The sequence below is a fragment of the Mauremys reevesii genome, linkage group 19, assembly GCF_016161935.1.
Source record: "Mauremys reevesii isolate NIE-2019 linkage group 19, ASM1616193v1, whole genome shotgun sequence".
Lineage (NCBI taxonomy): Eukaryota > Metazoa > Chordata > Testudines > Geoemydidae > Mauremys > Mauremys reevesii.
The window spans coordinates 2,465,974-2,480,042 of NC_052641.1; the positions used below are offsets into that span (position 1 = coordinate 2,465,974).

General features: G+C 50.1%; 1 protein-coding gene across 7 annotated transcripts in view; it reads left to right on the forward strand.

The window, feature by feature from the left end:
* Positions 1 to 10,584: 10,584 nt before the first annotated feature.
* Positions 10,585 to 14,069, forward strand: part of NSMF (NMDA receptor synaptonuclear signaling and neuronal migration factor) — a 74,777-nt gene continuing 71,292 nt past the window's right edge. Inside the window, exons 1-2 of one of the 7 annotated variants that reach the window (XM_039507090.1) lie at positions 10,585 to 10,654; positions 11,878 to 12,189. In XM_039507090.1, coding sequence (XP_039363024.1) covers positions 11,957 to 12,189 — 233 coding nt within the window. In that variant the 5' untranslated portion in view covers positions 10,585 to 10,654; positions 11,878 to 11,956. Of the gene's footprint in view, positions 10,655 to 11,365; positions 11,528 to 11,598; positions 12,190 to 14,069 lie in introns of those variants that run through there. The other 6 variants (XM_039507089.1, XM_039507091.1, XM_039507095.1 and 3 more) reach the window with 6 other exon arrangements.

Genomic DNA, 14,069 nt, shown 5'->3' on the forward strand with positions numbered 1-14,069 from the left:
CTGATAAACAAACTAGGGAAATACAACCGAGATGGAGCTACTATAAGGTGAGTGCAAAACTGGTTGGAAAACCGTTCACAGTCATGCTAGAAGGATCAGTTCTGGGTCCAGTTGTTTTCAATATCTTCATTAATGATTTAGATAATGGCATAGAAAGTACACTTATAAAGTTTATGGACGATACCAAGCTGGGAGGGGTAGCAAGTGATTTGGGAGATAGGATTAAAATTCAAAATGATCTGGACAAACTGGAGAAAAAGTCTGAAGTAAATAGGATGAAATTCAATAAGGACAAATGCAAAATACAGTCACACCTCGATTTACGGGGTATTTTTTGCATGGTTTCAGTTAGGCATGGTCAATTGTGACTAGGGCTGTCGATTAATCGCAGTTAACTCACATGATTAACTCAAAAAAAGTAATCGCGATTAAAAAATGAATTGTGATTAATTGCAGTTTTAATAGCACTGTTAAACAATAGAATAGCAATTGAATTTTATTACATATTTTGAATGTTTTTCTACATTTTCATATATGACATTAGATGGGGTGGGATCTGAGTTACTACAGAGAATTCTTTCCTGGGTGCTGGCTGGTGAGTCTTGCCCACATGCTCAGGGTTTAGCTGATCACCATATTTGGGGTCAGGAAGGAATTTTCCTCCAGGGCAGATTGGCAGAGGCCCTGGGTTTTTTTTTTTTTGCCTTCCTCTGCAGCGTGGGGCACGGGTCACTTGCTGAAAGATTCTCTGCACCTTGAAGTCTTTAAACCATGATTTGAGGACTTCAATGGCTCAGACACAGGTTTGATACGGGAGTGGGTGAATGAGATTCTGTGGCCTGCATTGTGTAGGTCAGACTAGATGATCATAATGGTCCCTTCTGACCTTAAAGTCTATGATTCTATGATATAGTATTCTGTGCTGTAATTGAAATCAGTGAATGTTATTTTTTATTACAAATATTTACACTGTAAAAATGATAAAAGAAATAGTATTTTTCAATTCACCTCATATAAGCACTATAGTACAATCTCTTTGTTGTGAAAGTGCAACTTACAAATGTAAGCCCCCGCTTACAAGGAGGCTGACAGAACAAGGTTGGATATTAGGAAAAACTTTTTCACTAGGAGGGTGGTGAAGCACTGGAATGGGTTAACTAGGGAAGTGGTGGAATCTCCTTCCTTAGAGGTTTTTAAGGTCAGGCTTGACAAAGCCCTGGCTGGGATGATTTTGTTGGCGATTGGTCCTGCTTTGAGCAGGGGGTTGGACTAGATGACCTCCTGAGATCCCTTCCAGTCCTATGAATCTATGATTCTGTGATCAGCACTGGCAAGAGCCCAACCCCTGGTGAAAGAGGTCATGATACTTAGAATATGTGAAGTTGCCAGCCTTTTCCATACTTACCCCAGCAAATGTTCCCATGAAATATAGTTCAAATTATCTGCCCACATTCAGATCTCTCTGATATTCAGTTTGCTCCCATTCTATGAAGGGTTTTTTTTTTTTCTCCGTTCTTCATGACTGAGATAGACTTAATTAGTTATTGTTCTCGTTGAAATCATGTACTGTATTCCCAACTGGGGTGCTTGATCTGGATCCAGATATCATTAACAAAGTACAAGAGCAGCTGGAGCATAGAAATAATCCCTCACAAACAATCAGAATGAAGGCCTCATAATTAAACCATAGTTATTATTTATTATATTGATATTACAGTTTGCAATCAAGATTGGGGCCCCATTAGGTTAGGCATTGTACAAACCTATATGGAGACATGGTCCCTGCCCTGAGAAGTTTGCAATCTAAAAAGACAAGCTAAACCTGAAGGCGTGGAATGAGGGCAGAAGGATATAATCAAATGCGCACAACTTTTACATGTATATACCTTTCATATCTTTATAGGGAAAGTTGCAGCCGTCTTCATCTTACTGTCTACTTAGCCAGCATAAATCATGTCACAGATTCATACATTTTAAAACCAGAAGGGATCATTACGATCATTTAGTTGGCCATAGAATGTCACTCAGTAATTGGCAACTCTTCTATTGGGGAAGGAGAGATAAGGACAGTCTGGGAGGGTCTTGTGGTTCTTGCGACTTTTAATGGGACCAGCTGGGCATATCATAATAGCAGTTAACATGCCAGCCTGCCCAGAGCAAGCTATATCATGAATCCCATCATGCCACCAGTAAGCAGAACTTGCATTGCCTAGTGTGCCAGCAGATGGATCCAAGCTACCACACGCAAGTGGTTCCATCCCTGCCATTTGTAAGCAATCCATGGTGCAGATGATTTGAAGCAATCCATGGTGCTCTGTCTGAACTCAATGCAGTGTTCCCAACTATGTCCCATTTCCAGTTTTGCTTAATGCTTTACTGAGAATCCATCAGATTTCCAGATTAACAGTTCCACACAGCAGGGGCTGGTTGATGACCCTGACATGTCATTCACATCCCTGTACACATCCTATACTAAGAGTATGTCTACATGACAAAATTAGGTCAATTTTATAGAAGTCGATTTTTTAGCAATCAATTTTATACAGTCGATTGAGTGTGTGTACCCACTAAGCGCATTAAGTCGGCGGCGTGCATCCACAGTAACGAGGCTAGCGTCGACTTTCCCACAGGCTCCACCACCCCTTGGAATTCTGGGTTGAGCTCCCAGTGCCTGATGGGGCAAAAACATTGTCGTGGGTGGTTTGGGGTACATGTTGTCAGGCCCCCTCTCCCTCCCTCCCTCTGTGAAAGCAATGGCAAACAATCGTTCTTGCCTTTTTTCCTGGGTTACCCATGCAGATGACATACCACAGCAAGCATGGAGCCTACTTAGCTCACCATCACCATACGTCTCCTGGGTGCTGCTGTCAGACCCGGTGCTGCATTGCTACACAGCAGCAGCTCCTTGCCTTCGCAGCAGCAGACAGTGCAATACGACTGCTAGCCACCATCTCCTGGGTGCTCCTAGCTGACCTCGGTGAGGTTGGTCGGGGCACCTGGGCAGACGTGGATGCTCCTGGCCAACCTCGGTGAGGTCGGGTGGGGCGCCTGGACATAAATGGGAGTGACTCCAGATCATTCTCTTCTTTAAGTTTCGTCTCATGGAGATTCAGTCCTACCTGGAATATCATGCGAGCTGGAGGCTTCTGCCTCAGGCTGCTCTCCCAGCCAGCAGCACTGCGCGGTCACACCTACCCCAGCCCACCCCTTGCTCCCATGGCTCATAAAGCCTGGACAGTAGTAAGGAGCAGTTCAACTATAGGCTGAACAAGTGCAGAATGGTGGTAGAATGTGCCTTTGGACATTTAAAAGCTCGCTGGCTCTGTTTGCTGACTAGGCTGTTTACGATTAGAAGAGCACAGCAGTGTGCGCTGCGCATCACAGAGGCGTTGAAAACCAGTTTCATGACTGGCCAGGCTTCGGTGTGACAGTTGTGTGTGTTTCTCCTAGATGCAAACCTACCCACTTTGTTGATTTTAATTCCCTGTAAGCCAACCCTGCAAGCCATGTCGTCAGTCGCCCCTCCGTCCGTGAGAGCAATGGCAGACAATCATTTCGCACCTTTTTTCCACGCAGACGCCATACCATGGCAAGCATGCAGCCCGCTCAGCTCAGCCGCCGCTGTTGTGTCCTGGGTGCTGTTGGCAGCAGATGGTGCACTAGGGCTACAAACTGTCGTCATCGAATGACCACTTCCACTCTATTTTCCTGCTCTGGCAGCAGACGGTGCAGTAGGGCTGCAAACCATCATAGTTGAACGGCTGCTTCCACTGCCACTCTGCTCCTGCTCTCTTGCAGACCCCATACCACAGAGCCTGCTCAGATCACCACGGCAGTTATGAGCACTGTAAACATCACATGCATTATCCTGCAGTATATGCAGCACTAGAAACTTCAAAAGCAGGCAAGGAGGTGAGGGCAGCGCTGTGACGAGAGTGATGAAGACATGGACACAGACTTCTCTCAAAGCACGGGGCCTGGCAGTTTGGACATCATAGTGGTAATGAGGCAGGTTCATGCTGTGGAACGCCGATTCTGGGCCCGGGAAACAAGCACAGACTGGTGGGACCGCATAGTGTTGCAGGTCTGGGATGATTCCCAGTTACTGCGGAACTTTTGCATGCGTAAGGGCACTTTCATGGAACTTTGTGACTTGCTTTCCCCTCCCCTGAAGCGCAAGAATACCAAGATGAGAGCAGCCCTCATAGTTCACAAGCAAGTGGCGATAGCCCTCTGGAAACTTGCAACGCCAGACAGCTACCGGTCAGTCGGGAATCAATTTGGAGTGACAAGTATCAGAGAGGTAGCCGTGTTAGTCTGGATCTGTAAAAGCAGCAAAGAGTCCTGTGACACCTTATAGACTAACAGACGTTTTGGAACATGAGCTTTCGTGGGTGAATACCCACTTCGTCGGATGCAAGTAAGACTTACTTGCAAAGAGTCCTGTGACACCTTATAGACTAACAGACGTTTTGGAACATGAGCTTTCGTGGGTGAATACCCACTTCGTCGGATGCAAGTAAGACCACTTGCATCCGACGAAGTGGGTATTCACCCACGAAAGCTCATGCTCCAAAATGTCTGTTAGTCTATAAGGTGCCACAGGATTCTTTGCTAATTTGGAGTGAGCAAATCTACTGTGGGGGCTGCTGTAAGCCAAGAAACCAACGCAATCACTGAACTGCTGCTATCAAGGATAGTGACTCTGGAAAATGTGCAGGTCATAGTGGATGGCTTTGCTGCAATGGGATTCCCTAACGGTGGTGAGGTGATAGACAGAACCCATATCCCTATCTTGGGACTGGACCACCTTGGCAGCCAGTACATAAACTGCAAGGGGTACTTTTCAATGGTGCTGCAAGTACTGGTGGATCACAAGGGACAGGTGGGGAGGGAGAGAGAGCTCAGTGTTTTGAGCATTGGTCTGCTAAACCCAGGATTGTGAGTTCAATCCTTGAGGGGGCCACCTAGGAATCTGGGGCAAAAATCAGTACTTGGTCCTGCTAGTGAAGGCAGGGGGCTGGACTCAATGACCTTTCCAGGTCCTTTCCAGCTCTAGGAGATGATGGGATCTGAGTTACTACAGAGAACTCTTTCCTGGGTGCTGGCTGGTGAGTCTTGCCCACATGCTCAGGGTTTAACTGGTCACCATATTTGGGGTCGGGAAGGAATTTTCCTCCAGGGCAGATTGGCAGAGGCCCTGGAGGTTTTTCACCTTCCTCTGCAGCATGGGGCACGGGTCACTTGCTGGAAGATTCTCTGCAGCTTGGGGTCTTTAAACCACAATTTGAGGACTTCAATAACTCAGACATAGGTTAGGAGTGTGTTACAGGAGTGGGTGGGTGAGATTCTGTGGCCTGCATTGTGCAGGAGGTCAGACTAGATGACCATAATGGTCCCTTCTGACCTTAAACTCTATGAATCAATGTGAGATGGCCAGGAAAGGTACATGACACTCACATCTTTAGGAACTCTGGTCTCAGTGAACAGCTGCAGCAAAGGACTTACTTTCCAGACCTGAAAATAACTGTTGGGGATGTCAAAATGCCTATAGTTATCCTTGAGGACCCAGCCTTCCCCTTAATGACTCAGTTAGACCTCAGCAAAACCAATATTCCCATCATTATTACTGCTTGCTGTGTGCTCCACAATACGTGTGAGAGTAAGGGGGAGACATTTATGGTGGGGTGGGAGGTTGAGGCAAATCACCTGGCTGCTGATTACGTGCAGCCAGACACCAGAGCCGTTAGAAGAGCACAGCAGGGCATGCTGCACATCAGAGAAGCTCTGAAAACCAGTTTCATGACTGGCCAGGCTACAGTGTGAAAGTTGTTTTTTTTCTCCTTGATGATGCTGCTAAATGGGAAGGAGCTTCTGGCCAGATGCCAGTTAGATGGCGGGTGGGGGATCCAATGATGGAGAACCACTTATCTAGTCTGATCTCCTGCAGATCACAGGCCTTAGAATTTCACCAAGTGCTTCCTACAGTGGAGAGAACTAATCTTCCCTGCTAGGTAAGTGCCACTATTGAGCCCAGCAGAGAAATCATCAGAGGCCCAGCACACCACTATTATCTGTGTGCCATGTAGGAATAGTGGGAGGCATTCTGCTATGTGCTACAGCAGCGTACAGGGGCTTTAAATGCCCCTTTGCCAGCCAGGCAAGAATTCCCCTGGCACAAGCCTTATGCAGGACAGCTGCAGGCTGCCCTGTGCAGGGCCCTCAGTTTGGGAGGGCATGGGGCTGGGCATAGATGTTGGAACTAGGGGTGCTACTGCACCCCCTGGCTTGAAGTGGTTTCCATCACATACAGGGTTTACAGTTTGGTTCAATGGCTCTGAGCACCTCCACTATACAAATTGTTCCAGTGCCCCTGGGGCTGGGAGCGGGAGGAGGCAGAGCTGGAGACGAGCCCAAAGCAGGTGAGGGAGTGGTGGGGGTGGAAGCGGTAAAATAGAGCAGCCTTGGACCACAGAGCACCCTAGAACAGAAGAGTCAAGAGTGGTTTAAAGCCACTTGTGCCCTCCCTGGGCTGCGCCTTTCTGTACTGAACCTCCTGGAGGCACAGCACAGCATCTCTGCCAGGTGCCTGCCCTGGAGAATTTGATCTAAACAGACAGCATACGTACAAAGGGAGAAGGCAGCAATGAGAACCAGAGTGATGGAAAGGAGATGTGCAGGATTGCCAACTCTTCCCATTTTATTTCAAGTCTTGGGATGTTTGGAGTTTTCTTAAAGCTCACCTCTTGGAAGATGGTGATTATGACAGCTTTTAGTTTTCAGCTTTTAGTTTAAAAAAGAATAAGTTTCCAGCCCTCACAATTGCAGAGAAGAGCTGGAAAAGATGACCTGAGTGTAACCTAATGGCTCAGTAAATAACAGACAAATAAAAAGAACCCCAAATTTATTACTTTTGAAAAATTGAATGATTTTTCACCAATCTCATGATTTTCTGGGGCCTGACTCATAATTTCTGACCATTTGGGGCTGGCGATGGTGGAAACTGTGCTTCACTCAGCCTTTAACTAGTTGGATGTTTTAAAGTTTTAAAATATTTGTATAGACTGTTGCCTATAAATACAACCATACTTTGATTTTATAAAGCAGGAACCGTATGGGGCACAATTCTGTACACGGCTAGGATCTGGAAGGGAGGGAGTGTGAGTATCTGGGCAAGTGGGGGACCCACGGCTAGATTCTGGGGTGGGGAGGAGGAAGGGTATCTGGGTCAGGGGAGTCCCATGGGTGGGCTCTAGGGAGGAAGGAGTTGCGGGTATCTGGGCCAGGGGGCCCCGTGGCTGGGCTTGGGGAGTGGGGCGAAGGAGGGAGTGCAGGTATTTGGCCTGGGGGCCCCTGCGGCTGGGCTCTGAGGGACAGGGGTTGTGGGTGTCTGGCAGGGGTGGCTCTAGGATTTGCGCCGCCCCAAGCAGGGTGGCATGCCACGGGGGGGCGCTCTGGCGGTCACCGGTCCCGTGGCTCTGGTGGACCTCCTGCAGACGTGCCTGCGGAGGGTCCGCTGGTCCCGCGGCTCCGGTGGACCTCCCACAGGCACGTCTGCGGATGCTCCACCGGAGCCGCGGGACCAGCGGACCCTCCGCAGGCACGTCTGCGGGAGGTCCACCGGAGCTGCGGGACCAGCGGACCCTCCGCAGGAATGCCTGCGGGAGGTCTACCAGAGCCGCCTGCCGCCCTCCCGCGGGACGCCGCCCCAAGCGCGCGCTTGGCGCGCTGGGGTCTAGAGCCGGCCCTGGTGTCTGGCCACCCAGCTGGGCTCTGTGGGGGAAGGAGGCAGAGAAACAGGACTGGGTTGTCATAGGGTTGTTTTTAACTTTACTCTTGGGAGAATTTTTGTGTGTCTGTATTGTTACAGACATACTTGCTGACAGGTATTTTGAAATAAATTACCAAAATAATTGAAACTGGCATGATTATATAGTGTTATTTTGACAAATAAAATCTGCAGAATTTTGCAAAATTTTAAAATATTGTGTGCAGAATTTTAATATTTTTGACATAGAATGCCCCCGCAAGTAAATCTCACCAGCCCTTCAGGGGCCTGATCAGAGAGACGCAAATGTCACACAGATGGGCTGAAACGGTGCCAAAAGCTTAACTAAAACAGTGACACCTAGTGGCTAGAAAACTGGCTACAATTGGTTTTGTGGGTGCTCAGCATGTTGTCATATCAAGCTCATTTTTGTCTGTTAGATGGAGATAACAAAATTTACCCATGCATCACAGCTTGAGGGTGTGAGAATTAATGATAGATATTAATGTTTGTAAAGAGCCTTCAGAAATGTAGATGATATAAAGATTCATAGAATTTAAGGCCAGAAGGAGCTTTCTGATCATTTAATCTGACCTGCCGGAGGCCATGGGATTTCACCCAGAAATTCCTGCAATGGAGGGAAATATTCTTCCCTAGTATGTAAGTGACTACTACTGAACTAGCTCATAGAAATATGCTGCAGAAGGGCATAATATCTATTTATTCACATCACCAAGACCTGAAGCCATTACTGCCTGTGGGTAAATTCATGTGCAGAAGCTGATATTTTTCTGAAAATTCATGAATTACAGCCTGGGGTAAAGGGCTGCCATTTCCTTCAAGTGAAATAAATGTTTTCATGGCAATAATTATTGATTCTGTAGAGAAATTTTGCAGTTTTTGCAACAAAATGGCCATTTTACAGGAGAAAAATGCTGAAGTGGTTTCCCACCATTGAGCCTGATGTTCCTCCCACTTACAGTGGAGTAAAGAGAGGGCAACTCCATTAACACCAGCAGAGTTTCACCAGTGTAAAACCAGTAGGAGTAAATGGAGAATCAGATTAGTTGCATGGAGAAACTGCCATTAATTTGTATGAAGAATTTCAGGCGGGAATGGAAAATGATTTGCCTTTTTGTGGCCAGATAAACAGGTGATGTTTTAACTAGTGATCACGTATTCTTTTCTTTATTATTGTGTCATAATAATGCAAATTACATAAAAATGTGCATACCCCAATGAGTTTATCTTGTAGGTATGTGAGGGGTGTGGACTGGGGGACACGGAGAGCAGGAGGTCCTGGGTTAGCAGTTTGGATGGCAATTAGAATCTCTCTGCATTGATTTCACCTTGTTAGGGTTTCAGTGTGTCTCCCTCTGCCCCTAACACAACTAGGGTGACCAGATGTCCCGATTTTTATAGGGACAGTCCCAATATTTGGAGCTTTTTCTTATATAGGCTCCTATTACCCCCCCCCCCCCCCACCTCCTGTCCCGATTTTTCACACTTGCTGTCTGGTCACCCTAAACGCAACAAAGAGTTCAAATCCACTGGGGCAGATTCTGTCCCCAGCTGAGACCCCTTTATGCTACTGTGGGGCCAGAAGAGCTCCCTGACATAGGCATCCCCAGGCTGTCTCACATACACAGGACCTGGTGTGTGTGGTGGTATAAAGGAGTGCTGGGGGAGTGGCTGAGGTGGCATGGAACAGTCAAAGAGTGGCTGTGAGGAAGCCACCATTAGCTCAGCCCCTTGTCCAGGAAAGCCCCCCCCCCCCACTTCCCGCTGAGATGCTGGGAGCCCTTAGCTGTCACTGAACTTAACTGGAGTTGAGAGCACTCAATGCTTTGCAAGGCCAGCCCTTGGGGTATGTCTACACTGCGAAAAAGAAAAAAAAAGTTAACGAGTTAAAATAGTAATGAAGACACAAAACTCCATTTTTAAATTTGGGTTAGCAGCTCAGGTCCCAGCCTAAAGCTAACCCCAGTTAAGAACACACCTTTGCAAGTGCACTTCACTTCATTGGAAGTGGTGGTGTGACTAGTGCAGGCACAGGTCACAATAGTAGTGTAGATAGACGTGGTAGTATGGGCTTCAGCACAGGCTACAATCGGCTGGAGGCCCTGCCTACATACTCTGGTTGCTAGCTTGGGCTGAAGCCCAGGCCACCTCATCTCCAGTACTATTGTTGCCTGTGTTAGCTAGATCACATCATTCCTTGCAGAGCATTAGGAGTAAGGTGGTTGGACGCTGGCATGGGGTAGGCAGCTTGCTACTATGGAAGTCACAGGGCTAAGGCGAATTCCCCAGTAGGACTGAGTAGGGGCAGCAGTATAGGTTAGAATATAAATGGTATTTCAGTGGGCTTGTTTGTGAAAATACCTTATGCTCAGGCTGTAGCTCCCTCACCTCCTTCTTTTCAAGGTCAAGGGCTTCTAGCCTAGCGGCTGGTTCTCAGAGCGGAGTGTGGATTTGGGTGGCCCACTCTGATCGGGAATTGCAGGTTGGGAAAAGGCCTGTCCCCAGGCAGCAGCCAGACCCTCTACGCTGCTGTGCTGTAAAGGCTACTTTGATGTGGGGATGACTTCAGCATGGCTTTAAAAAGGGGATTGTTTAAAAATAAGGAATGACTTTACCAGCCTGCCCTAGGAAGGGAGGCGCTCGCTGGGGAGGCAGGCACAGCTCGTACCAGTTGCAAAAGCCCTGCACACAGAGAGAAACACAAGGCAGGAGCTGGGGGCAGATTTCACAGCTGGCCCCTGGCTTTCTAATGGGCTGATTGAAACCCCCTGCTCCAGCCCTCCCCCCACGTGAGCAGCCTTTAAAGGCCACCGCGCAGCGCTGGGGCTCAGGCGGCCCTGCCATTGCCCCGTTCCGGCTGGGCAGGTGCCTGTCCCGGGGTGCGCGGAGCTGCCGCACGCGCTGGAGCAGGGGCCTGTCCCGGGGCCGGGGTGCGCGGAGCTGCCGCACGCGCGGGAGCAGGGGCCTGTCCCGGGGCCGGGGTGCGCGGAGCTGCCGCACGCGCTGGAGCAGGGCCTGTCCTGGCCGGGGTGCGCGGAGCTGCCGCACGCGCTTGAGCAGGGGCCTGTGCCGGGGCCGGGCTGCGCGGAGCCGCCGCACGCGCGGGAGCAGGGGCCTGTCCCGGGGCCGGGGTGCGCGGAGCTGCCGCACGCGCTGGAGCAGGGGCCTGTCCCGGGGCCGGGGTGCGCGGAGCTGCCGCACGCGCTGGAGCAGGGGCCTGTCCTGGGCCGGGGTGCGCGGAGCTGCCGCACGCGCTGGAGCAGGGGCCTGTCCCGGGGCCGGGGTGCGCGGAGCTGCCGCACGCGCTGGAGCAGGGGCCTGTCCCGGGGCCGGGGTGCGCGGAGCTGCCGCACGCGCTGGAGCAGGGGCCTGTCCTGGGCCGGGGTGCGCGGAGCTGCCGCACGCGCGGGAGCAGGGGCCTGTCCCGGGGCCGGGGTGCGCGGAGCTGCCGCACGCGCTGGAGCAGGGGCCTGTCCTGGGCCGGGGTGCGCGGAGCTGCCGCACGCGCTGGAGCAGGGGCCTGTCCTGGCCGGGGTGCGCGGAGCTGCCGCACGCGCTGGAGCAGGTGCCTGGCCCGGGGCCGGGGTGCGCGGAGCTGCCGCACGCGCTGGAGCAGGGGCCTGGCCCGGGGCCGGGGTGCGCGGAGCTGCCGCACGCGCTGGAGCAGGGGCCTGTCCCGGGGCCGGGGTGCGCGGAGCTGCCGCACGCGCTGGAGCAGGTGCCTGGCCCGGGGCCGGGGTGCGCGGAGCTGCCGCACGCGCTGGAGCAGGGGCCTGTCCCGGGGCCGGGGTGCGCGGAGCTGCTACACGCGCTGGAGCAGGTGCAGGTGCCTTTCGCCTGCGCTGCCCCTAGCTGGCTGCCTCGGTGCCGTTGAGTCGCATCCAGCTTTCTCCTCTCGCTGCTGAGCGCCCCTTGCCCTTCTCCCCCCTTCACACGCCTTCCATGATGTCAGCACGGGGGGCGGGGAGCTGGACCCTCCCATTTCCCAGCCTCCTGCAGCCATCAAGGAGAAGGCAGCAAACGGGGAAACAGCGGTTTGCTGAAGCGTTTCACTAGCAAGAGCCGGGTCTATTGTGCGTCTCCTGCAGGCTGCCAGGAGATGAATGGCAGGAGGCAATACAGATCCTGGGCCATGGCAGCGCTTGGCCCCTTGAATGCCAAGCTGGGATGCTGAGTGCACATGGCTCCGCGACAGGAGGAATAAAGCAGCAGATCGGGGCTTACTGCTGGACTTCTGGCCGTCTCTTTGTTATCGCTAGTTCCCCTCAGCGTTATGGGCAGAGGTTTTGTGCAATGAATGCTGCCTCCAAAGCTTTTCTCCCAGCGAATATGGGCACAGCTGTATCCAGAAGGAAGACTCTGAGGAATGATGCTATATCTTCTGTAGCAGCTAAAGTTAGGTGAGTGAGAACCTCGGTCTAGACAAGCTTATAGCAAGGGTGCGATAAAAATAACTACCCAAGAAGATTCTGGCACTGCCTTGCTAAGCGAAATGCCCACCCAATTCAACGTGCTGCCTGGGGTGTGCAGTCTGACTGGCTAACTGCATTACAAATGTCAGTGTAGAAGAAATCTGGGCATTTGCAGAGGGCAGGGTGTGTGTGTGAGGGGGGGTATAATGAGACTCAGTATTGCAGGTGTTTGCATTTGTCTCCTCTCTTTCTTTCTGGTGAAATTCAGAAAATCTAAAATGTTTGCACCGAACATGCAAACACTTTAGATGTGTCATTGTTTTTTCCAGACAAGGTAATATCCCTGCAAAGCAAACTAAACTGACAAGACAATCAGGCTTGTTTGTGTGGGTGGGGAGAGAATGTGATGCTGGTTTCCTTGCTCCCTTTAACCTGCAGGCTCCAGTGGAGAATACTGCTTATTTATTTTTAGCTTTATTCTGGCTTTCCAGTGGGTTTAAATAGCAAATGACATGAGGTGTAAGGAACCACTTGCCTAGCGGGAGGCCTGTCAAAAAATTACTCATGGGAATAACACAAACAAATGTTTAATAGCATTGATTTGCAATCAGGAAATCACATTTGGTGTATGAATTTTACATATATAATGACATAACTTTTTGTGTTCCTCAGAAACACCCTGTGGGGCAAAATCTCACTGTCCCTTTGGTTACTGTATGTGTGAGTGAGCACCTTAAGGACTAATGAACAGTGCAGTTCACGCTGCATTTAGTATGGGTGCATTAAGCTAATAGAAAGAATCTCTCTCTCTGAACAATCCTTCTGTAGGGAATGTAACTAATGGCTACTTAGAGTAGGAACATTTTGCAGTAGAAACTACATTGTACGTCTGCAGTCTAGAAATGCTGACATACACAGTAACAGGGCCGGCTTTAGGAAGTGTGGGGCCCAATTTGAACAGTTTCAACGGGGCCCCGGCAGGGATGACTTAAAAAAAAAATGTAAAAAAACACGTGGGGCTTATACTCACCGGGCAGTGCTCCAAGTCTTCGGCGGCACTTCGGTGGCGGGTCCTTAACTCGCTCCAGGTCTTCGGTGGCACTGAAGGACCCACCGCCAAAGTGCCGCTGAAGACCCAGAGCGAGCGAAGGACCCGCTGCCGAAGTGCCGCTGAAGACCCGGAGCGCCGCCAGGTGAGTTAAAAAGGTGCCCCTAGCCAGGGAAGGGATTCTCACTGGGCGCGGGGCCCTCTTAGGCGCAGGGCCCGATTCGGGGGAATTGATGGAATAGGGCTAAAGCCGGCCATGCCTATACACATATGGCTAATATTTGAAAAATATCTAATATATGATAAATATTTGCTTATCCTGTGCAAAACTGAAAGTTCACTCCTAAATGTCTGACATGCTAGCACATACGATTGTACCTTGCAATTCTCTCAAGTGTCATATAACTGTTTTCAAATGAACAACCTTCAAAGAGTTAATTCATCTGTGAAGGTTCTACCCAGGGAATATTCCCCAGCTTTGTTAGCATCATCAATTGGTATTGCTTATTATGCCCTCTGCCAAATGCCAGCCCCACTGAGGCAGGGGTTTAATGTTTTAATGAGCTAGTCATCAGAGTGGATCCTTTCAATCCTTGTAAATGGCAAATACTTTGAGTTTGCCTGGTTTGGTTTGCCTCTGCATGTCTGACCACACGGCTGGTGGTAGTTTTCCCAGTGAGGTGATCGTCAATTCCCCCTGTAATAAAAAAGCCATCCTGTGAAAAGCCAAACCTACCAAATATCCCTATTTCTTGGAATGTCTCAGGCCATTACGTTTACCTTTTGAAAGGTTTTCTTTTCTTAGTACTTGATCCATGCT